A 23,225-nucleotide genomic window follows, 5' to 3' on the forward strand; every position below is an offset into this window, starting at 1 on the left:
GAGACCCAGCGTGCGCTGAACTGAGCCCACCCTTTAATCCTGAGGTTCATCTGCCGGGGCCAAGCAAACTTGGACAGTGGCAGTGAGGTCCCCAGGACGTAGGTTTGTTTAGAGTGACCTTCTCTTAGATGGATTGCCTTACAAGGCTGATGAGCTCCATCTGCCCTGGGGGCTGGGAATCGAACCCTAACCACTAGACCACCAGAGGCCCCTATTGGGCTACTAATTGGGATATATATATATCTATATATATATTTTATTTTGGTTTTGTTCCTTTTCCCTTCCCCCTCCCCTTTCCCTTGCGAAATTGTATACACCTTGTGAAATCGTATATATTTCAATTGTATATAACCGTAACATAGCTGTAAATATATTTATATATATATCACTTTAGCTGTCTCTCTCTCTCTCGTTTTGGGTTTTCTTAGTTGTTTTTCTCCCTCTTCTCCCTGAGGTTTGGTGGGGGGGGGGGGACGGGACAGGGACAGGAGACTTCTTGTGGTAAGGTCTGGAGACTTGGCACGGAGCCAGCTTCGAACCACATCAGCTCGTCTGCCTGAAAAGTGCGAGCCAGGGTCTTTGTGGCACATCCTTCCCAAAAAAAGAAAGTTTGAGTTGGGCGGGCTGACTGCTGGCTGACGTGGGGTCACTGAGAGACAAGAGCTGAGTGGGCCAGGGTGCCTGGGATCACCGGGGTGACCAGGATCACCAGGGTGCCTGGGATCACCGGGGTGACCAGGGTGACCAGGATCACCAGGGTGACCGGGATCCGGTTCCGCCTCCGCGCCGGGGGAAGCGTCCGCTTCCCCCGGCGCGGAGGCGGAGCCGGATCCCGGATCCCGAGCCCGCATCCCGCGCTCGCCCCCTCGGGGCAGGAGGATCGGCGGAGCGCACATGGCGCTGTACAGCGCGGCCGCCGCGGTGCTGGACGGGCTGGAGCGCGGCCAGGGCGGCCTCAAGAGCCTCGTGTACAACAGCGGCTTCCCGGTGCGCCCGGAGGGGGAAGGGAGGGACGGGGAGACCCGGGAAGAGAGGGGTGGTGGTGGTGTCGGACCCGGGGGTGTGGGGGAGCCCCGGGGTGTGCGGCGATGCTGAGCCCTGCCCGCCCCGCAGCACGTCCGGCAGCTGTACGCGCTGGTGTCCGAGACCCTCCGCTACGCGCCGGTGCTCGAGAAGCTGCTGGATGGAGCCGCGCTGCTGCAGGCCGAGAAGAAGCTGCCCCCGCAGCTGGCCAAGGTACGGGGGGGGCGAGGTGTCCCCGGAGCCGTGGGGTCCCGGGGCTGGGATGTCTCCAACCCGAGGGGTCCCGGGGCTGGGATGTCCCGAACTCGTGGGGTCCCGGGGCTGGGATGTCCCAAACCCTTGGGGTCCTGGGGCTGGGATGTCCCGAACCCGTGGGGTCCCGGGGCTGGGATGTCTCCAACCCGAGGGGTCCCGGGGCTGGGACGTCCCGAACCTGTGAGGTCCCGGGGCTGGGATGTCCCGAACCCGAGGAGTCCGTGGGCTGGAATATCTCCAACCCGAGGGGTCCCGGGGCTGGGATGTCCTGGAGCTGAGATGTAGCAGAGCCAGGATGTCCCTGGAGCTGTGGGGTCCCTGGAGCCATGCGGTCCCTGGGGCTGTGATGTCCCGGGGCTGGGATGTCTCCAACCCGAGGGGTCCCGGGGCTGGGATGTCCCGAACTCGTGGGGTCCCGGGGCTGGGATGTCCCAAACCCTTGGGGTCCCGGGGCTGGGATGTCCCGAACTCGTGGGGTCCCGGGGCTGGGATGTCTCCAACCCGAGGGGTCCGGGGGCTGGGATGTCCTGGAGCCGGGATGTAGCAGAGCCAGGATGTCCCTGGAGCTGTGGGGTCCCTGGAGCCATGCAGTCCCTGGGGCTGTGGTGTCCCGGGGCTGGGATGTCCTGGAGCCGAGATATACCAGAGCCAGGATGTCCCTGGAGCCATGCAGTCCCTGGGGCTGTGATGTCTTGGAGCCGGGATGTCCCTGGAGCTGTGGTGTCCCAGAGCCGAGCTGTCCCTGGGGCCGTGGTGTCCCTGAGGCCCTGGTGTCCCGGCTCACCCCGTGCCCTCCCCGCAGGTGCTGGTGTATGACCTGCTCTTCGGCAAAGGGCTCAAGTGCGGGGGCCGCTGGAAGGCGCTGGCCCGGCGGCACCGGGCGCGGCTGGAGGCCGAGCTGGCCCGGCTGAAGGTGCGGCACAAGGTGAGCCGCAACGAGGACCTGCTGGCCCCGGAGCAGGCGAGTCCCGCAGGTGAGAGGGCTCAGGGCTGGGTGGGCACCATGTGCTGGGAGCTGTGGGGGGCTGTGTCTGACCCGCCTGGCCCCCGCAGCCTCCCAGGTCCCGCGCTACGTCCGGGTCAACACCCTGAAGACTTGTGTGGACGATGTGATCGACTTCTTCAAGCGCCAGGGATACTCCTACCTGGGCAAGGCAGCCAGGTGAGGGTTTCTTCCTGCTGTCCCACCTTACCTGGGGTGTCAGCAAGCAGCAGGGGCTTGGGATGAGGTCTGGAGGGTTGAAGGGTTGCTGGTCTTGGTGCTCAGGGTGGCTGGGTCGAGGTTTCCATCACCCCACACTCTTAGTTTCTGCCTCTCTGGGTGCTGCCTGGAGCTGGGGAGGAACTGTGGGATGAGAGGGATTCTCAGCCTGGGCTCTGGAGGGCTCTGCCATGGCCACAGTGAGCCAGGACTATGTGTATTCATCCTCCACATGTCTCATGGGCAGCTTGGAGGAGCTGAGGGCCCTCTCCGGAAAGAAGTTCTTGTTGGATCCTCATCTCCCAGAGCTGCTGGTTTTCCCTCCGCAGACAGACCTCCACGACAACCTGCTGTATACTTCAGGACACATCATTCTGCAGGACAAGGTGGAGGAACTGGGGAGCAGGAGGATGCAGGGATGGGAAAACCGTTGATGGGGTGGAGGGTCAGGTCCTTCCACGAGGGCTGGGCTTTGCTGCAGCACTTAGGTCTAAGCAGAAACTGTGGATGCAGCCTTCCCTGAGGCTTTGCTTCCATAGCCTGTAGGTTTGGGATGAATTCCTGGGCTATAAAACCCTCCATGGGAGCTGGGGGACCAGCAGCTGGGAGGAGCACGGGGCTGTGGACTGGGTAAAACTTCCAGTGGAGGGTTGTGGTGGCCTTGGCCCTGTGTCACTGTGGTCCCTGTGACCACACAGTGCCAGCTGTGCCCTGAGGAGGGGTTGGGGTGCTGCTGCCCACCCCTCTCACAGGCTTGTCCTTCTTGCAGGCCAGCTGCCTCCCTGCCTTCCTCCTCAGCCCTACTGCTGGTTCCCACGTCATCGATGCCTGTGCTGCCCCTGGGAACAAAACCAGCCACCTGGCTGCCATCCTGAGGAACAAGGGGTGAGGGCAGGTTTGTAGGGGGGGTGGAAGGAGAAGGAAAGGTGGCCGTGGTCCCCACAAGCCCATAGAGAGCACAAGAAGGTGGCAGAGGCTGTCACCCTGCCCCAAAAACTCAGGTGAGCTGGTGGCTCTGACAGCACTGGGCCACTGGAACACCTGAGGGGAGGTGAATCACGTCGGGGTTCACTCCCAGCCCCTGACCACGGATCTGCTCCATACCCCTGCGGGGTGAGGGCAGCTCCCAGGCTGTGCCTGCCTGGTGTCTGGGGGTTCCTGGGGCCGGGTGGGGTGTTCATGCCTGTCTTGGGCACTGTGCTCTGCCTTCAGCCAGATCTTTGCCTTTGACGTGGACCCCAAGCGTGTGGCCACCATGAACACGCTGCTGGCACGGGCAGGGGTCACTGGCTGCCAGCTGGCCCAGCAGGACTTCCTGGCCGTGGACCCTGGAGACCCCAAGTACAGCAGGGTGACCCATATCCTGCTCGACCCATCCTGCAGCGGCTCAGGTAACACAGGGGGCTCTGGCTGCTCCTGAGTAGCCGGGTTGGGGGTGTGCAGACCCCCGGTGACAGCTCCTGTCCTGCAGGGATGGTGACCCGGGGGCCAGGGGAGGAGGTGGCCCCGAGTGCTGAGCGGCTGCAGGCGCTGGCCGGGTTCCAGCGGCGGGTCCTGGGCCACGCCCTGAGCTTCCCGGCCCTCCGGCGCCTGGTCTACTCCACCTGCTCCCTGCACCGCGAGGAGAACGAGGACGTGGTGCAGGCTGTGCTGCAGGAGCGGGGCTCAGCCTTCAGGTGGGTCTGCCTGGGGGGCTCAGGGGGCTGTAGGGCAGGGTTTGGTGCTGACCCTCATTCCAATCCGCAGGCTGGTGACCGCCTTCCCATCCTGGCCCTGCCGAGGACTCGCTGCCTTCCCTGGAGCCGAGAGCTGCCTCCGAGCGTCCCCGGCAGAGACCCTCACCCAGGGCTTCTTTGTGGCTGTGCTGGAGCGGTGCGAGGAAGGGGCTGATGCCCCCAGGTGAGAGGGCTCTGAGGGGCTCCAGCTGCTTCTGGGGGGCACCACGGCCAAGGCCAGGGTTGCTGGGCACCCAGGGGAGGGTGTGAGGGGAGGTGGAGGGGTCTGGGTGGGTGCAGGAGCAGGAGGCAGGAGCTGGGGCACTGGTGGGTTGGCTCAGGATGTTTGCTCTTGTCTGCAGCTCCCTGCCTGTGGCAGCTGAGGAGAAGCCACAGCCCAGAGAGGAAACGGAGCCAGGAGCAGCTCCCAGGAAGAGGAAAAGGAAAAAGCAGCGGGTGAAAGAGTGAAACAGTTTTTTGGACTGCCCCCTGCCCAGCTGGGGCTGCAGGGAACACTCCTACTGCCTGGGCACAAGTCAGGCTTTGTGCCAGCTGCAGCTGCGGTGGGAAGTCTGTAACCCCTGCACTGAGTGCCAGCCCTGGGGTCACCTCAGTACCAGGGAGGGGGAACTGGTCACCCAGGGCTGCCCCTTGCAGCCAACCCCCCTCAGGTTTGCCCCCAAGGCAACCTCCACTCTGCACCCTGCAGGGCTGGGGTGCTGCAGCTCAATGAAAGGGGTTGTTTTATCATGTCCCCCCCCCAAAAAAAAGTCCTGACCCCAGCCTGATGTGGAGCTTCAAAAAAGCTTTTAACTGTAGAAATGAAGCAGAATAAAGTTTCTCTACTGTCGTTTCCAGCTTGTTTGTGCAGTCCTGCCCTGCTCATAGTGGAGGCAAAGCAGGAAGGGAAAAAGTGAATTAATAATAATGATAATCCTGTCCCTGCACCTGCCTTTGACCAGGGGGAGCAAGGACACACGAGCCAGTGTGCTGGAAGTGGCACCTGAACCCCACCAGCCCCACATGTCCCTGCCCAGCCCCAGGAATCGCACACGTGTGAACACAGTCGTTTTATTTTAAACCAGGGACAGAAGAAGCAAGGAAACAAAAATTGCACATTCACACTAAAATCCTCATCAGCCACACCAGGAATGATCCAAGTCTTGAGTCAGTTAAAACCCAGCCTCTCCCCAGGCACAGGGGGCTCTCCCAGCAGGGGCTGTGTGGCAGGGAAGGGACAGCCTGGCACCTCACAGGGCTGGGCGTGTGGGACTACACGGACCTTGTCCCTGCTCATTCCCATCTCCCTCTGGCACACAGGTCTTGCTGGAGCAGATCTGGCCAAACTCTGGCACCCCTGAGGATAGGGAGTGGGTGCTCTCCTGGCCCACCACCCTGCCTGGGGCAGAGGGAGGGATACCCAGGGTCAGTCTTGGTGGGCACTAATCCTGTCCCAGCCACTTCCTCAAACTCCAAGGATATGTTTTCTCAGCCTGGCTGCTCTCAGCCCACTGCACCCTCAGCTATGCTGGTGAAGGATGGCCAGAACCACCCCCACCAGCACCTGCAGGTCCTTTGTGTCCCCTCTGTGCCACACAGAGCCTGTCACCTGCCCTTCCTGCCCGGAGAGACACCTTGTCCCTGGCACTCAGCACCGTAACATGAGAGCTCCTGCTCCTCACCCTCAGAGAAATAATTAAAAAAAAGAGAGGAAAAAAAAAGAAAGAAAAGGTTTAGTCACATCCACATACATCACTTTTAAAAGGAAGGGGATGATGTACAGCAGGGGGAGCACGGCAGAGCCCACGGGATGCAGCTGCCTTTCCCAGCACAGCACATCTTGGTGGGCACAGCCGGGGTGGGAACAGCTAAGCACTAACAGCTGGCAACCTCACTGAACCAAGCTTGAAGGAATTTGAAGGCAATTTAGCTTAAATATAAAAATAAATTTTTATTTTGTTAAAAAACGTTTAAATATTTGTAATTTTTTTTTTGTCTTTTTTTCTTGCTTTTTTTTTTTAATTTAGACCTCAGCAGACACACACACTCACACGGCTCGGAGAGTAAAAACCTGGCAGCAGAGCACTCCTGGGAATGGGGTGCCCATCCCTTGCCCTGGGCAAGGCAGGAGGTGGCTCTTGGGTGACCCCCAGCTCTGGCAGTCTCTTCCCATGAAGCTCCCAGGCAGGGAAGGGTGGGATCCCCGCTCCTGGCTGGATGGGGACAGGGGAGGCAGCATTGCAGCTCCTCAGAGCTGGTAAAACCCAAAGGGAGGGGGATGAGCTAAAAATGAAAAGCACTTTGGACTTGGGAGGGGTGAGGAGAACCCATCCGCTCTGGAATCCTGGGAGTGGCTCCACATCTCCCCCTCCCAGGTGGGGAGGGGGCACCAGGAGTGAGAGGAAGGGAGGGGAGAGACTGCCAGGGTTGAAACCACCCCCCCCCCGGCCCAGCTGCCTTTCAGTCACGACATGGAAGGGACAACTCCCCAGCACGAGCAGCCACGCAGTGATGCTACTGTCAACACCCAATTAGCTGGGGCACGTCCCCCCCCCAGGGACCGGCGCCCCCCAAAAAAGAAACTCCAAACAGCAAATCCGGCATAACCAACATGCCGCCACACACACGGTTCAGCTCTTCCTCCAAACTCGATTCAGTGAGCGCACAACGGGAGCACGGATAAAGCAGACCAGGGGGAGCGGGGTGGGGGCAGCCCACAGCCCCACGGAGCAGCGGGGATGGGAGAGGGGTGGGGGGATCCCCATCCTCACCCCGTGCCTCCAGCACAGGCCCAGGGGTATGGTGTGTCCTTGGCTAGAGGTGACAAATTAGGTCACTCAGCTGCAGCCATGCTGGTCAGCCACGGCACCGGGGCAGCACCAGGCTGGCACCAACCCCAGTGGCAGGGATGGGACTGTGTTCACCAGGCCACGGGATGACAATGGGAAAGACTTTGGGACTGGTGAAGATGGGGTCCCTGGGCAGCCTGGAGCTGCAGCATGGCCCCAGTGGGGCTCTGAGCGGGACAAAGCCCCAGGGCTGGCTGAGGGCTGAGGGGGGGCACAGGAACAGCTGGAAGAAGCAAATGGGGAAAAATTTACACGTCATTAAACATGGCAAAATAAAGTGAGGGAAGGGACGTTGTGGATATGTACAGAGGGTTGTCCAGCCTTGGCTCTGAACTGTTCAAGTAACAAGAGTTTGGTTTATCCCATCCCAGCCACCCGGCACAGGCTCTGGTGAGTGGCAGGGATGGGGCCTGGTCCCACCACAGGGACAGCTCCAGCCTGGAGCCCCCCACACGTGGGCCAGAGGGGCCCAGCAGCACCGGGGTCACTTTTTGCGGGTGTGCTGCCTCCGTGCCTGCAGCCGCTGGCGAGCGCCCGTCTTGGATCCTGCCCCGATGGAGAAGGTGGGGGCGGACGAACCTGGAAGCAGAAAGGTGGCTCAGGGCCCTGCAGCCTTGGGGGCAGCATAATGCCCACCCTGGGAACAGTGTGATGCCCAACACGGGAACAGTGTGATGCCCGACACGGGAACAGTGTGATGCCTGGCATGGGAACAGCGTGATGCCCAACACAGGAACAGTGTGATGCCCACCCTGGGAGGAACAGGTTTGGTGTCCCTCAAGCCCAGCATGTACCACCTGAGCCAGCTCCCAGAACACATCTGGGAGCCCTGCTACTGTCCCCAGCCCGAGGAGACACCATGACCCACGAGCTCCCCAAGGCTGGAGCACCATCTCACTCCTTACCAAAGGATGAGCCGACTCCTCCAAAGCCTGAGGCAGGAGTGCTGGGTGTCCTGAAGGAAAGGGTGCTGCTTCCACTGCCCACAGCTCCTGGGACGGGTGCGTTCTGCCCAAAGGTGGGCGCAGGAGCTCCTGCAAATCACAGAATCAGCAACAGGTCACTGTGAGCTGGGGTTGGCAAAGGAAGAAGAGCCTTTGGGAGCCAGTGGCACCCACAGGACACACAGGACTCTGCAGGGGCTGAAGCTCCTGGCCTCTGCTCCCAAAAAGCCCTTTTAATGCCAAAGTTACACTCTCTGGGTAATCCCTGGGCTCTCCTGGCAGCGGGGCTGCACAGAAGGATTTGCCAGGGAGGAACAAAGGCCTCTGTCTTTCTACATCAAGCAGTTGCTCAGCGTGTGGGTTTTAGTTCTGGTGGTAGCTGGGATGGCCCAGTGAAGGTGTGAAATGTTAGGGAAACCCTGAAAGTGAGGACAAAGACATGGTAGTCACTGGCTGGCAACTTCTCTGCCTGCCAAGGAGCTCCAGGTGGCTGTTAGGGACTGGCACAACCTTGGCTCCTGCAGGACACCTGGCTGGGGGTAGAGCCAGGGAGCTGGTGCCTTCAGAAGGGCCGTGGAGAGTTTAAGGATTCCCCTCCACCACTGAGGGCTGAGGCTCTGGACAGGGAGGATTGGAAGTGCCTTCCCTTTGCACAGAGAGGCTCTGCACAGCAGGAGCACCGGCCTCTCCAGGACTGTGGAGCCTGGGAGCTTGGCAATGTCCATCAGGAATGCTGCTGCCCAACTCCAAACCCCCAACATGGCCTGCAGTGACAGGACAAGGAGTAATGGGTTCAAAGTGAAAGAGGGGACATACAGGTTACATAGTGAAAACATTCTTCCCTGTGAGGGTGGTGAGGCCCTGGCACAGGTTGCCCAGAGAAGCTGTAGCTGCCTTCCGTCCCTGGAAGTGTCCAAGGCCAGGTTGGACAGGGGTTGGAGCAACCTGGGCTAGTGGAAGGTGTCCCTGCCCATAGCAGGGGAGTGAAACATGATCTTTAAGGTCCCTTCCAACCCAAACCATTCCATGCTGACTCACCTCCGAAGGCGGGCTTGCTGTTGGAGGTGCTGGTCATGGTGAAGGCAAAGGGGGTGCTCTGGCCCGGTGCCCCCAGCGTGTTCTGCTGCAGGGAGGAGCCGAAGGGCGCTGCTGCCGGGGCCGTCCCGCTCTGCCCAGCCCCGAAGTTGAAGGCCACGGCCGGGGAGCCGCTGCTGAGGCCCGGCGCGTTCATCCCGAAGGCGCCGGCCGAGGGGCCCGGCTGGGTGGTGGCCCCGAAGGTGAACGGAGACGGGGTGGTGCCGAAGACGGTGCCACCGGCGCTGCTGCTCGTGGTCTGGGTGGTGGCACCGAAGCTGGATGTGGTGGAGGTGGCTGTCCCGAAGGAGAACACCGAGGTGGTGGTGCCGCCGAACGCTGCCTGGGTGCTGCTGGTGCCGAAGGAGCCCTGGGCGCTGGTCGTGCCAAAGGCTGTCTGGGCACCGCTGCCAAATGCTGGTTGAGCCGCCGACTGTGCCAGGGGGGCTCCGAAACTGAACGGGGGGGCGAAGCTGACGGGGCCGGCAGCGGGTTTGCTGGCAGACGCTTGGCTGTCGGCAGCCCCGGCGCTGAAGGCGCTCCCAGTGCCGGGGTACGGCGGTGGTGGCTTTGCACCGGCGCTGAAGGAGCTGCCAAAAGCTGAAACGGAGGAGCCGAATGTCAGCGGCGCTTGAGCTGTGGTGGCTGGGGCAGAGGAGGTCAGTGTGGTGCCCCCAAATATGCTAAAGCCCGCAGTGGTGGTGGCAGCAGCTGTGGAACTTGAAGGTGCCTGGCCAAAGGCAGGGCCTGCTGCGGCAGTGGTGGTGGCAGTGACCGTGGCCAGAGGTGGCTTCCCGAACTGGAACACGGGCCCTGGGGTGGCAAAGTTGGTTTCTGTGCTGGGAGCGGAGCTGGCCGGGGCCCCGAACAGGAAGGGCTGTGCCGCGCTGGTGGAGGTGGCAGCGGTGACGGTGACAGCCGAGCTGGCGGCAGGGCCCGTGGAGGCGGGCGGGGTCAGTCCGAAGCTGAAGACGGGTTTAATGGTGGCATCCGTGGAGGAGCTCTGGGTGGTGGCTGTCGTAGCTGCAGTGGTGAAAATGATGTTGGGAAGGCCCGTGAACGCCGGGGTAGGCGAGGAGGCTCCGGGCCGCTCTGGGGCTGGTTGTGCCGTCGGTTTGAAGGCGAAAGGAGAGACTTTTGCTGGAGACGAGGCTGTGGTGACGCTGCCGAAGATGGGCTTGAACATGGTGGTGGTGGTGGTGGAGGACGTCGAGGAAGGGCCTGAGCTCGCAGACACGGTGGCTGTGGTGGAGGTGACAGCCGTGCAGGCTGCCGTGCTCTCGCTCTTCAGCACAGCACCAAAGATGGGTTTGAACATGGGGGTGGGCATGGCAGTAGTCGTGGTGGCCATGGCAGTGGCTGCAGTGGGCACAGCAGTGGTCGGGGTGGGCGCAGCAGTGGCTGTAATGGGCATGGCAGTGGCCGTGGTGGGCACAGCAGTGGCCACGGTCGCCGCTGGCTGGCTGGCAGGAGGGGTATTCAGCATTCCAAACAGGATGCTTGGCTTCGGGAGAGAGGGAGATCTGCTGGGGGTCTGGCCCAGCTCAGTGAACGCAGAAGGTGCCAGGCTGTTTGGGGGCTGCACCCCCAGGGCAGGGGGGGCAGGTGTGCTCAGCACGGGCACAGGCTTGATGTCGGCAGAGGTGTCAGGCAGAGAGCTTGACTCCAGAGACACCGTGGGGGCGGGTGGCTGTGCAGCTGATGGAGGTGGTTGGGATGCTGCTGCAGCTCCAGTGGTGTCTGGAAAGGGGGAGAGAGCTTATTTAGGGATAGAGGGGCACCTACAGACAGCCCGCCCTTCTGCCAGGCACCCACCTGCTGGTGCAAAGCCTCCTGGAGCAGCCCCCACCACACCCAGCCCTCCACACTTACCACAGCCCCCAGCAGGACCAGGGGCTTGGTGTCCCCAAATGTGCCCCTTTGAGACCTACCTGCCAGCTCTGCTGCCAGAGGAGCATTTGAGCAGGAGGGTTTGTCACCTGCCTCACAGAGGAAACGTGGAGCTCCTGCTGTGACTGCCCGGCTCTGCCGGGGTCCCATTCTGCTGACCCTCCTCCCCCCCCTCACCTGGTGCTGTGGGTGCAGCCTGGCTGCTCTGCATCTTCTTCAGGCTGTCCAGGAGTGAGGAGCTGGCCAATGTAGGAGCTGTGGAGGCAGGTGCAGGCCCTGAGGAGGTCACGGTGAACACCAGCGGCTTGGACACGGGCGTCATCTCTGCAGTGGTGCTGGGGACTGCATCTACAGGGAAGGAGCAAGGAATCAGGATCCACAACCGGCTGTGGGGGACAGACCCTTAGCAGAGCTTCTCCAGCAGGCAGGGAAACAACACCAACACCCCACAGCCCTGGGGAACCTCACACAGCACCCTGGGGACACTGGGGCATGAGATCTCCTCACTGTGAAGGCAAAAAGAGCAGCCCCAGACTGAGGCAGGACAAACCCAGGTGCTTCCCCAGACTGTGCTACAGACAGCCCACTGCTCTACCAGCCCACACCTGGGCTTGCTCCTGCCACCCTTCATGTTCCCAGCCCGCCCTTACCAGCCTTATCCTCCAAGACACTGTTGAACCACTGCAGCATTGCCTTCTTCTCCGCATCCAGGTCCTCCGAGGTGATGGAGTAGCCCAGCTGAGGCGGCGGGGGCTGCCAAGAGAGAGCAGCAGCAGCTTAGCTCCTTCCCAGGGAAGCAGAGCCTCTCGGAAGGTGTGCTGGCGACTGGCCGTGGCAAGCCCCGTGAAGCAGCTGGTCCTGCCGCAGCTACCGCGGAGCTCCGGTCCCCGACTCTGCTGGACCCCCGGCGTGGCACTGAGGGCACGGCAGGCCTTCCCCAGGCATTACCTGGTCCGGCAGCAGGCAGCACAACCACGCACAGCCCACCAGACACTGGGGCTGGGGACAGCGTCACTTCCCACTCGGCCAAGGACGGGGCCTCCTTCCTGAGGGCAGGCAGGTCAGTGTCCCCCCAGCCCTGCAGAAATTGCAGTGAGCACATTCTATTGCCAGAGCGGGGCCAGAGGGGCTGCGAGACAGCGACGTACCAGCACCAGCTGGTCCCCACGGAGCGACGACAGCAACGGGATCTTCCGCTTGCGCTTCCCGCTGCTCCCCGGCGCCGACGGCGGGCTCAGGGAATTCTGCTTCTTCCACACCGGCGACTCCGCCACTGCAGAAGGAGATAGGTCAGGCCCAGCTCCGGGCAGGTGCCTGGTTGTACTGATGGGGCTGTCCCAACCCCTCTCTGGATGGCCCATCTTGGAGGGCAGAGCCAGGGGCAAGGCTTTCAGCTGCTCTGATGCCCTGGAAGAGCAGCTGGAAGAGAGGGGAGACTGGGACAAGAGCCTGCTGGGGCTCTGTGGGTCAGCAACCCCTTCCCAACTCCAGGGACGGTCCCTGCACCGTACCATGGGGCCCACCTGCCACAGGCACAGAGGGCTGCCTCTCCATTTTAGCTGAGGAAGCATTGGAATAAGCTCAGCCTGGAATTTGATCAGAGCTCCACTCACCACAGCAGGTCTTGGCCAAGGCTGACACCTGAACCCGTGCTGGGTTGGGAGCTGGAGTTCCCCCTTGCAAGCCAGTTCCCAGGCATCTGCTAGTACCCCAACACTGTCAGCACCCCCCTAATCACCTGGAAATCCCACTAGGGCAGTCCCTGAGGCCAGCTGAAGTAGCACTGCTTTGGGAGCAGCACATTCTGAGTTTCCAGATGACCTCTCAAGCCAATCTCACTGCAGGCCTTAGCTACCTCAGCTACCTCCTGTTGTGATTTTGCTCACCTTGGTGGCCCATTCAACCCAGGTGCAGAGCCAGGGCCCACCTACACTCACCTTTCTCTGTCTGCAGCTCCTTGTCCGACTTCACTGGGGTGGAAGTGTTGGAACGATGTGACTCCTCTTCCCTGTGCAAACAGGAGACAGCCAGTTAGGATCAATCCTGGGCTCAGCCCCATCCCAGGGAACAGGACGAGACTGAACACACTGAGGATTCCCACCAGCACCCCTGGTGTTTCTTTGCTGCCTGCAAACAGACCTTGGGACAAGAACCTTGTGCAGCTCCAGGCAGAGGAGCTGCTTCCTGCTCCAGCCCCAGCTTGGCTGGGCCTGCACCCCCTCCTCAGGATGGGTCAGCCCTGGGGGGCAGCTGGGGGTCCTGGATAGGAGCACTGCCCCTCACAAGTTAGACTCAGCCTGTCACCAGGTGATTGTGTCAACCAGGTGATCGTGTTGACTTCAGTTCTGACACAACCTCAGGCTCCTCTGATTTGGGAGAGAGGAGAACATGGGCTGTGCTCGAAGGCAGGCACTACGATACAGCCCTGGGATTTGATTTTGAGGAGATGGCAAAAATCAGGGCCTGTCTTTTCCCAGTGTTCCAGCAACCACCAACCCAGGCCGTGCCACTGCCATAAGGCACCATCACCTCTGCAGCAACTTGAGCCCTTATATCTCCGACCCGGCCTGGGAGCAGGGCAGGGGTGGCACTGCAATGCCACAAGGCAACAGGGGGGCCAATCGACACGACAAGGGGGTCTCCACACCAGTGAGTGACCCACCATCACGTCTTGGAGAGGAGTCTGGACTGTCCCAGCTCCAGTGGAAAGTGGGACTTGGGCACTGGGTTGGCTGGGAAGGCGACAGCTCCGTTCCCAGCTGGCTCTGTGAGAGGCTGGTTACCTGGCTTTCTTCAGAGGCCACTCTGGGGTCTGGGGACGGGAGGACGCTGGGCTGGACATTGGGGACACGTTCACACCACTTCTCTTCCACAGCTGGAATAAAGAGACACCAGCAATAACTCGCTGGGGGGCTGGCAGGGAGCAGAGCCCTCTCCCCCCTGCTCATCCCCACTCAATCCCATCACCCGGGACTGTGGATAATGAGCCCAACGAGTCCAGAGCCCCTCCTGCTTCACCACCACTTAACTCCCTTCCACATTTTGGGAAGCTCAATGCCTGGCCACCCCAAGCTGAACCCACATGGGGAAAAAGCAGCGTCCAGGGCTAGGACACTGCTGGGCTAGCTCTTGCCTTTGTGTGACACAGACAGGGGCCACCCAGCTGCCTTGGGCACCCTCATGTGTGTGGGGCTGCTCTGGCAGGAGCCAGCACCTCCTTGCCAGGAGTTCAGAGCAGGATCCCAACGCAAGGATCTGACTCTCCCCTGCCCCAGCAAACCTCTCCCTACCACTTCTTGGAGCAAAGCTTTCCCCACACAGACAGAGCTCCAGTGGCCATGGCTAAGTGTCCCTGGCACATCTGCAAGCCCAAGCAGGATACAAGCAGTGCTGCATCAGTGAGCAGCTGGGACCTGGGTCAGAGAGGGAACACATGGCTCCCACACTGCTGACTCCAGCTCAAAAGGTGTCAGCGCAGCAAAGCCTTTTTTTTTTTAACTTTCACCTGCATCTATCCAGCCTTGCAGACTGGCCAGGGATGAGGAGGGAGAGTAAAACAGCCTCATCCTTGGTTTGGTGCAAAAGCAGCAGGGCAGCTCAGCCTGGGACTCCCCAGAAAACAAGGAACATTGCTGCTGGACCCACAGCCCACCTGGCCCTCGGGGACGTGAGCTGAGCCACACCAGAAACAGGCAGCCAGCCACGCTGCTCTTGATGAGCCCAGCACTGGGATTCCACGGGTGATCCCAGAGGAATGTGCAGCCCAGGTGTCCGTACCTGTGCCAGGCCCCGGCTGGAGCTGTAGGAGCTGGTGATGGCGTTGCGGATGGAGCTGGGGATGCCCCCGGAGTACGTGTTGCTGAGGGAGCTCATGGAGGACGTGCGGGACCTCTTGTTGGAGCAGTCGTCGGGGCAGTGAGAGACAAGGCCCCTCTTCAGAGAGCCCGGCCTGCAGGAGGGGTGTGAAGGCTCGGTGAGCTCCCCTGCTCTGCCCAAAAGTCCTTTCCATGCCAGGCAGGTGGAGGAAGGCAATCCCACTCCTTACAGGCTTGGGAATAACCCTCAGCAGCAGCACAGCCCTGCTGTCACAGGGTGACAGACCGACAGCCTCTCCTGCTCTCCCCCAAAGCCAGGCTCTGCAAGCAAAATCCAAGCCCCTTTTCCAGATCCCACAGATTTTTGCTCTCCCCGCCCCCCCATCCCAGAAATTGCTTTTGGCCCAGTGGGCACTTACTTGGGTACGAGAGAGGCGGGGGCACCGTTGGCTACCAGCGGCTCAAACGCTGATTGCCCACTTCCACTGCTGTCGTGGCGCCTGCGGGAGAGAGGGTGGAAGCCTGGGGCAGTATGGAAGCCTCTCCCAGCCTGGGGAGAGGCCCCTTTCCAGGCAGGCTCAACACTGGGAGAGCTCAAACCCTGCTTGTTTTCCTGGGACCCAATACCCAGGACAAAGTTCTTCCACATCTGCAGACTCCTGCGGATTTTCTCTCGCCCCGGGCCTGTCCTCACTGACTCTCACCCCAAATGCCAACATCCTGCTGGGCACAGCAGTTTGGGCATAAGAAAACAAAAATCTTTTGCACAAGTCCTTTACTCTAAGCCAAAATGCTTCCAGAAATGAGCTGCTGAATCTCTCTGAACTGACCCGAGCTTTGAAACTCCCATCTCCAACTTTCTGCCGAACCAATGCCCTGGACTGTTTGAGTCAGAAGCCGAATTCCCCTTCCCACAATGATTCCATGAGGATCTGAAGTGTGAAAGTCCCAAAGCAAAGCTTGCTGTGAAGCAGAGCTGGAGGTGTAGGACAGCTCTCCTCAAGCTCTGAGCACGCCTACCCCACAGCACAGGCCACCCCGCGCTCTCCAGCTGACACAGCTCCTTTCTGCCCTCCAGGGTCCCGGAATTTTCTGCCTACGAGCATTCCTTGTGCTTCCCAGACAGGAATGCCTTCAAAATTGGCTTTTGTGGCAGAGTTGTGTATCGGCATATTAAAACAGAATAAAGAAAACCCCTGAGCTGATCCCCTCTGTGCACCCATCCTGTTGTTGTCCTGCTTGGCTCAGATAAACCAAGTCAAGCATCCAAAGATGGGAATTCGGTGCTGGAGGAGGATGGCGTGCCCTGCCTTGCCCTGCCGTGCTCTCTGGGTCACCTCCAGCAGCAGGACAATGTGCCTGGGCACTGCCCAAGCCACTCTCTGCAGTGTTCCAGCTCCCTGCCCAGACCAGCCCCAGCCCAGAGGGAACAGCCTCCATGGACACAACTGGGAAGGATGAAGCAAGTTGGAGCAAGTCCAGAGAAGGCCACAAAGTTGGTAGGGGGACTGGAGCAACTTCCCTATGGAGACAGGCTAAGAAAGCTGGGGCTGCTCAGCCTGGAGAAGAGAAGGTTCCAGGGAGAACTCAGTAGCCTTCCAGGATCTGAAGGGGCCTACAACAGAGCTGGAGAAGGACTGCAGCAGGAAGTGTAGTGACAGGACAAGGAGTGATGAGTTCACACTGAAAAAGGGGACATTTAGGTTGGCTATACCGAAGAAATTCTTCCCTGTGAGGGTGGGGACGCCATGGCACAGGTTACACAGAGAAGCTGTGGCTGCCCAATCCCTGGAAGTGTCCAACGCCAGGTTGGAGCAACCTGGTCTAGTGGAAGGTGCCCCTGCCCATGGCAGGGGGTGGAATGAGATGGTTTTTAAGGTTCCTTCCAACCCAGGCCATTCCATGACTGCATGAGTGCAGGGCAGTGAGGCAGTGCTGTGCCTGGGCTGTTGGACTCCAGCAGACCTTGCAGTCAGGATTTACTCCTGGTCCTTCCCAGGGCGCTGGCAAAAACACTGCACCCTCCTTCCCTGAGGCTCAGGGCTGCAAGTCGCTGACCTCGACTAACAGAAGCAGCAGTGTCTCCTGTTTACCCTCACATTTCACCTCCCTTTGCTCACTCAGCCCATGAAGGAAATGTGTGGAGCTTTCCAAGAGGGATCCTTCCAGCCAGGGATCCCATCTCTCTTGGGAGCCCAGGGCTGACTGAAGGACAGAGCCCGCAGCAGACACCAGCACTTCCCACCACGCCTTCCCAGTCTGCAAATCCCTGTGAGAAGACAAACCATTCCCCAGCCAAGCTTCCCAAACCACATCCCAGCCCTTCCCAACCCCAGCCAGGCAAAGGAACACACGGGACCCACACCTAAACCACATCCCTTTGATCTCAAGGACAACAGGAGCCTCAGAGGACTGTCTGACACAGCCCCAAGGGCCAGGTGATGGATGGGGTGTGCTTCCTCCCTGCAGTTCCCTTACCACAGTGCTCTTCCAGCCCAGATCCTGGTCACACCACACATGGCACTCTCTGGGACAGATCCCATTGGTCACCACTGGAGCGAGAGCCCCATCTGTGACCTTCCCAACACACCACCAGTGACCTGAACTGCTCCCTCATTACCTTCTCTTGCTCTCCTGATCGTTGGCAAAGGTCTGCTCCTCCTCCTCCTCTTCTTCCACAGCCCTTTTCCTGCTCTCTCTGATGGCATTCAGCACAGTCTCCTTGGCACACGGGTCAGGGCTGCTGGTGGCTGAGAAGGCCAGGGGTGAGACCAGCTGCTCCAGGCTGGGGGGCAGAGCAGAGCACACTGTTAGGCTAGCTGGGATCACTGCTCAGAATTCCCCCACGGAAAGGGGGACACGGCTCTTCTGGAGGTTTAGATCACACCATCCTCCCAGCCATGTGGCAGCACTCAGGATGGGATGGTACTCCCAGGGCTGATAATGCGGCTTCCCCCAGTGTGTCTCGATATCCCCTGTGGCTAATAAGGGGGTTCCCCCCGATGTGTCCAGTATTCCTGTGGTTATAAGGGGGCTTCCCCCGGTGTGTCCCTGCAGTACTCCCTGTGATTCCCTCCAGTGTGTCCCGGTCCCCTCAGTGGCTGATAACCGGGCTCCTCGCGGTGTGTCCCCGTCCTCTCTGTGATTCCTCGGTGTGTCCCGCAATCCCCCTCTGTGATTCCCCGGTGTATCCCGGAATCCCCCTCTGATCCTCCCGGTGTATCCCAGTCCCCCGGAACTCACGCCGGGGCGCGGGTGATACTGGCGGCGGGCGGTGCGATCCTCACGGTGACGGGGCTGCGGAGCGGGCCGGCCCGGCGGGCCCAGGGCGCGGCGCGGGGCGAGCCGCCCTCCCAGCGGGCGGTGGTCAGGCCGAGCGGCGCGGCCGGGCGGGGTTGCGGCAGCGGGTACCGGCGGCGAGGGGGCTGCGGCGGGCAGCGCGGGGCCCTGCGGGACACAGCGCGGTCAGTGCGTGGCGGGCCTCCCCCCGCCCGCTCCCCCCATCCCTCCCGTCCTTACCCGGGCTGTGCTCGGCGCGGCGCGGCCCTCACGGCCGGGCCGCCGTTGGCGGCGGGTTTGGCGGGCGGGCGCGACGCGGGCGGGCCGGGCCGCATGGCGCACCAGGCGCCCGCCGCGCCCAGCGCCGCCGCGCCCAGCAGCGCGCCCCGCAGCAGCACGCAGGCCAGGGCGAGCGCCAGCGCCGCGGCCACGGCCAGCGCGGCCCTCACGGCCCCGTCCCGCCCGCCCGGCCCCGCGCCCGCCATCGCCGCGCGCCCGCCGCTCCCGGCGTGCTCTGCGCGCGCACAGCGCGGGGGCGGGGTTTTTAAATGGTGGGCGGTGCCTCAGGGATGGGCCGGGCTACACGGAGGCGGGGCTTAGCGGGTGGGGGTGGGTTCCGGGTTGAGCGGGGACGGCCCTCTGGCGTAACTGTGGGCGGGGCTTAGAAAGTGGGCGTGGTCTCAGAGGGGTGGGCGGGGCTCTGCGGGTGAGCGGGACCGGGGCTCCCGGGTGGGCGGGGCTTTTTGAGGTGGGCGGAGCTCTCCGGTGCGAGCGGAGCCGACCCTCTGGAGCCGAACCTCCAGAAGAGCCGACCCTCTCGGCGCTCCCCGTGGGAGGGGCTTCGCGGGCGCGGAGCTTCCACGGCATCCGGGGCTGGGGGGGCGGGCGGGAGAGGCTTCCAGATGAGAGGGGGTGGGAGTGGCTTGTAGCGGTGGGCGGGGCTTCCCGGCCGAGCGGAGCCGCCCCCCGCGGGCTCCCGGCATGCGCTGCGCGGCGCGGTTAGAGGGCCTTTAGTGGCGGGCGTGGCCTCGCCCGGCCCCGCCCCAGCCCCTCCCACGTGTCCCCGCCCGGCCCCGAGACCCCCCGAAGCCCCCGGTGCTGTCCCGCTCTGAGGGCAGGGCCGGGGACAGTCACCCACGTGGCGCTGTGGGAGGGTCGCAGTGGCTCGCTGTGCCAGGGGGGACCCCGGGGGACATGGCTGTCCCAGGGGATATCCTGTCCTGCTGCCGGCCAGTCGGGTCCTGAGGAGCAGGGACCACGGCAGGGACCAGGGCTGAGAGGAATCGTGGCCGAGTCATGACAGGCTGAGACAACGACAGGGACAATGGCAAAGACTGTGCAGGAAGGGATAATGGGAGGGACAATGGCAGGAAGGGACCGTGGCAGGGATCATACAGAACACTGCCGTGGGGACACCCCATGGTGTCACCCCAGGTCCAGGTGGCCCTGGCAGGGCTGGGAGACACTGAGTGTGCCCAGCGTGGGCTAAGCACGGTTAGGAAGGGACATTCCCCCGAGATCCCTGTCCGTGGGCCACCCAGCAGCAGGACCCTCTTGCCACGGCCCTGCAGCGCAGGATGGTCTGCACGGCCCCCCCACTGCAGCATCTGCCCCCCAGGAGGAGTCGCAGGGCTGGGCTGAAGGCTTTATTGAAAAATCCCAAACACACGACGGGTCATTGTTATCATACAATGAAAAACCAAACCAACCCGCCCTGCACCGGGGGGGGGCAGCCCCTGCCCCTGTCACCAGCACCGGGGACACCGCGGGGACCCCCGCCCGTGATACAAAAGGGACAGTGGATTCGGCCGAGGGCGGTGCCACTGTCCCCACGCCCCCGCTGCCCCCGCGCCGCTCCCCGGCCCCGAGGCCTGAGGTAGTTGGGGGTGCAGGCGAGACCCTCCCCCAAAAAAGCAGGGAGGGTGCTGGGGCTCCCCGTGTCCGGCAGGAACGGGATGGTTGGTATTGCATCCGAGGGGAGCCAGCGCGGGGTGGGATGGGGAGGCAGCGGGACCCCCGTGGGGAGCCTCCAGGTCCCCCCAGCAGGCTGGGGGTGGCAGCAGGGCTGGCTGGGGACGCGGGGTCAGCGGGTCCCTGATCGGTGGACGGCTGCGCTGGGCGGTGGCAGCTCCGAGGCCGCGGCGGTGGTGGCAGGTCCCACTGCCCCGGAGGCTGGGGGATGTCACTGGGAAAGCACGCGGGGACAGCCCAGCTGCTTCCCAAAGGGAGAAAGGCCAAATCCTGCCCCCAGCAGGGGAGGGACGCTCTGGCCCCAGCAGGAGCACCAGCAGGACCGCAGGGGACGGGGACATCTGGGGGGCCCGGAGGTGGCAACACCCCCCTGCCCTCCGAGCCCCCTGCTCAAGGCACAAAGGTTCCCTGGCTAGTGCCCATCTCTCCCCACGGCCATGCTGGCACCAGTCCCCCCTGCACCCAAGAGGCTGGTGGTGACACCGGGATGGCACCAAAGCGAGCGGGGACAGGGAGCTGCTTGCTCTGGTTTTGGGGTGCTCTGGTTTTGGGGCACCCTGGCTGCCCCCCGAAACCCTCTGTGCTGCCCTAGAGCCACACCCCCGTCCCCAGGAGCTGGTGGCTTGTGCGGTGGCACCGTGGTGGCCCAACCCCGTGCCCAGCACCTTGCGGAGGGTTTATTGCTGGCATGAACACAGTGATCTGTCGGGGCAGGGCAGCCCAGCTCAGGGGGGCGCTGCGGGGGGCGTTTTGGGAACCTGGGATGTGGGGTAGGAGCTCATGGCAGCGTCCCTCCTGCTGCCGGCCCCTCTCCCGGCTGCTCCCGGCACTGCGGTGTCCCCAGACAGGGTATCCCACGGGAACGCCACCGCCCCACCCTGCAGTGGCCAAAGGCACTCGGTGCCCCCGCCGAGGGGGAGCACACCTAGCACCAAGCCCAGCAGCACTCCAAAAGCTGCCCCCCACCCGCTGGCACCCCCGGGGCCTTCAGCAGGCTCATCCCCGGGGCGGGGGGACGGTCACGCCGAGCCACGGGCTGGGTTAAGGCTGGAAAAGCAGCGAGAGGCGAAAGAAGCCCGAGCGCTCTCGCTCAGCCAGAGCCGGCTCTAAGAGTTCCCAGAATCTGTGCAAAAACAAAACTAAAGGGTTAAAGACCCCCCCGGAGACCCCCCCACCCCCCAGCAGCTCTAATAAATACACGTGCACTTTGCAGAGCCCCCGGCCCCGGGGCCTCGCCGGGTGGCTCCCGGGGCTCCGGAGGCGGCTCCTGGGGGATGAGGGGGGCGTGTGCTTCGGGGAGGCTTCTGCACCGGATCCGTGGGGATCTTCCCAAAAGGCTGCATCGAACGGGGTCCCAGGGGTGTCCCCTGCGAGGCCCCAGGTGTCCCCCGGGGGCTGCTGCTGCCACTGGGGCTACTCTGCAGCTGGAGGGGGAAGAGAGGGTCAGGGGGTGCAGTGCCTCCCAATATCCCACTGTCCCATCCCTCTGGGAGCAGCAGCACCCAAGCCCCCTGCCCAGGGGTGATGTGGATCCCACAAGTCGGAGTCTCCAGGGATTTGCCTGTGTGTGCCAACTACCCCTGGGTTTGTGCCAGCTGGAGTGAAAGCCACGCCTGCCCACTGCCAGGACAGCAGGCAGGGCTTCTCCATCCTGCCCTGCTCCTTCCCGGAGCAGTTTCCCAGCTGGAGCAGGACTGGCAGCACTCACCATCCTCCTCCCAGCCCTCGGCCACTCCGGCCAGCTCGTAGTGCTTCTTGCGCAGCTCCCCCAGCTTCTGCCGCTCCTTCTGCAGCTGGTTCTCCAGCTCCAGCACCCGCACCTGGGGGACACCACCCAGGACATGCCCACCCAGCACCCTGGCACGGGGTGGGGCTGAGCAACCCCCTTTCACACCCGTTATCCCCCCGGTATTGAGCCCAAAGACCACCGAGGTACATCCCGCAGGTGCTCTGGTGACAAGCAGACGTGGGGAGGGGTGGGGTTCAGGTGGCTGCTGCCTGTGCAGGCAGGTGAAGGCAGAATGACCCATGTGGGCACCCTGGGAAGAGGAATTTCCTGGGGCTGCCCCGTGCCAGGCAGAGGTGGGTGCTGTGGGGAGGCCATGGGCTGCTGGGAAGGGACTGAGAACCAACTGCATGTGGCTCCTGGGCAAACCCATCTGTGGCCTTCACACCTTGGGTTTCTCCCATGCTGGTGCTGCCTGGGGGCAGCTGGGCAGGGTGACCCCCCCAGCTTGGTGCTCCTCCATCTCTCCCCCAGCCTGGGTAGCCCAAGCGAGACATCAGTGGGTGCGTTTCCCAAAATATGGGAACATCCTACCTGCGAGTCCATCTCCTGACGCTTGATCTGGGTGAGTGTCATGCTGGAGAAGTCCATGCTGTCTGTGGAGAAAGACAACACCAGCACCCCTCAAGCTCTACTCCCTGCTTGGACCCCCCAGCAGCTCCCAGGATGCTGGCAGGGTCTGGCACCATGGCAGGGATCCACATGGCAGGGAGTGAGGGGCAGCTGTAGACAGAGACCACCAGGGCACAGCCAGATGAGGGTGCTGAGGACCAAGAGCAGAGGTTTTGGGGCAGGTCTGTGCTCCAAGCATTAGGCTTGGAGGAAATGACCTCAAGTTGTGCCAGGAGAGGTTTAGGTTGGGTATTAGGGCAAATTTCTTCATTGAAAGTGTTGTCAGCCCTGGCACAGGCTGCCCAGGGAAATGGTGGAGTCACCATCCCTGGAAGGATTTAAAAGCTGTGTAGATGTGGCACTTGGGGACATGGGTTCATGATGGGCTCGATGGTTCTAGAGGGCTTTTCCAACCCAAGTGATTCCATGACTTTACAATCCCTGCAGCCCCACACTCACCTTTCTCCTCCACCTGTGACCTCCCAGCTTTGGTGGAGGCCACCACACCGGCTGTGGCCTGGTTGACCCCCCGGGAGGCTTGTTGGAGCTTGCAAAGGTTGGCGCTGTCCTTGTCTGCCTTAACCTGCCGGGACAGCCAGGAGGGATCACTTCCACCCCACCAGCCCTACGATTTGGGGTGACCACAAGGTGCCCCAGGGTCACCCCAAACCTCCTACCTTGGAGGCTGCCACCAGCTGAGCGGTGCTGGCCGCGATCTCCCGGGAACAGACCATCAGCTCCTCGAATGTCCCCTTGCCTTGCACCACCAGGTCGGCAGCGTCACTGTGGGAGGGCAGAGAGGGGCTGGAGC

At 62.3% G+C, this 23,225-nt stretch overlaps 3 protein-coding genes across 3 annotated transcripts in view; 1 reads left to right on the forward strand and 2 right to left on the reverse strand.

Moving 5' to 3' along the window:
* Positions 1–871: 871 nt before the first annotated feature.
* On the forward strand, positions 872–5,047 carry NSUN5 (NOP2/Sun RNA methyltransferase family member 5). Its single transcript, XM_017824082.1, has 10 exons — positions 872–987; positions 1,114–1,236; positions 2,081–2,252; positions 2,332–2,440; positions 2,727–2,865; positions 3,249–3,364; positions 3,692–3,870; positions 3,951–4,155; positions 4,226–4,378; positions 4,557–5,047. The coding sequence occupies exons 1-10, from the start codon at positions 895–897 to the stop codon at positions 4,660–4,662; spliced, it is 1,395 nt and encodes a 464-aa protein (XP_017679571.1). The 5' UTR covers positions 872–894; the 3' UTR covers positions 4,663–5,047.
* Positions 5,048–5,251: 204 nt separating this feature from the next.
* On the reverse strand, positions 5,252–18,530 carry POM121 (POM121 transmembrane nucleoporin). The gene is made up of 13 exons (XM_017824028.1): positions 18,286–18,530; positions 18,029–18,213; positions 17,387–17,573; positions 15,186–15,266; positions 14,729–14,900; positions 13,735–13,826; positions 12,889–12,959; positions 12,100–12,224; positions 11,602–11,704; positions 11,129–11,299; positions 9,026–10,801; positions 7,949–8,077; positions 5,252–7,622 (listed from the first exon to the last, which is right to left on the reverse strand). The coding sequence occupies exons 1-13, from the start codon at positions 18,528–18,530 to the stop codon at positions 7,528–7,530; spliced, it is 3,432 nt and encodes a 1,143-aa protein (XP_017679517.1). The 3' UTR covers positions 5,252–7,527.
* Positions 18,531–20,281: 1,751 nt separating this feature from the next.
* HIP1 (huntingtin interacting protein 1) overlaps positions 20,282–23,225 on the reverse strand; it is a 45,887-nt gene continuing 42,943 nt past the window's right edge. The window contains exons 27-31 of the mRNA XM_017824029.1: positions 23,092–23,197; positions 22,874–22,997; positions 22,337–22,398; positions 21,725–21,836; positions 20,282–21,440 (exon numbers count right to left, since the gene is read on the reverse strand). Coding sequence (XP_017679518.1) covers positions 21,430–21,440; positions 21,725–21,836; positions 22,337–22,398; positions 22,874–22,997; positions 23,092–23,197 — 415 coding nt within the window. The 3' untranslated portion in view covers positions 20,282–21,429. The remainder of the gene's footprint in view (positions 21,441–21,724; positions 21,837–22,336; positions 22,399–22,873; positions 22,998–23,091; positions 23,198–23,225) is intronic.

This window comes from Lepidothrix coronata, unplaced genomic scaffold, assembly GCF_001604755.1.
Source record: "Lepidothrix coronata isolate B3197 unplaced genomic scaffold, Lepidothrix_coronata-1.0 Scaffold108, whole genome shotgun sequence".
NCBI classification, from domain to species: domain Eukaryota; kingdom Metazoa; phylum Chordata; class Aves; order Passeriformes; family Pipridae; genus Lepidothrix; species Lepidothrix coronata.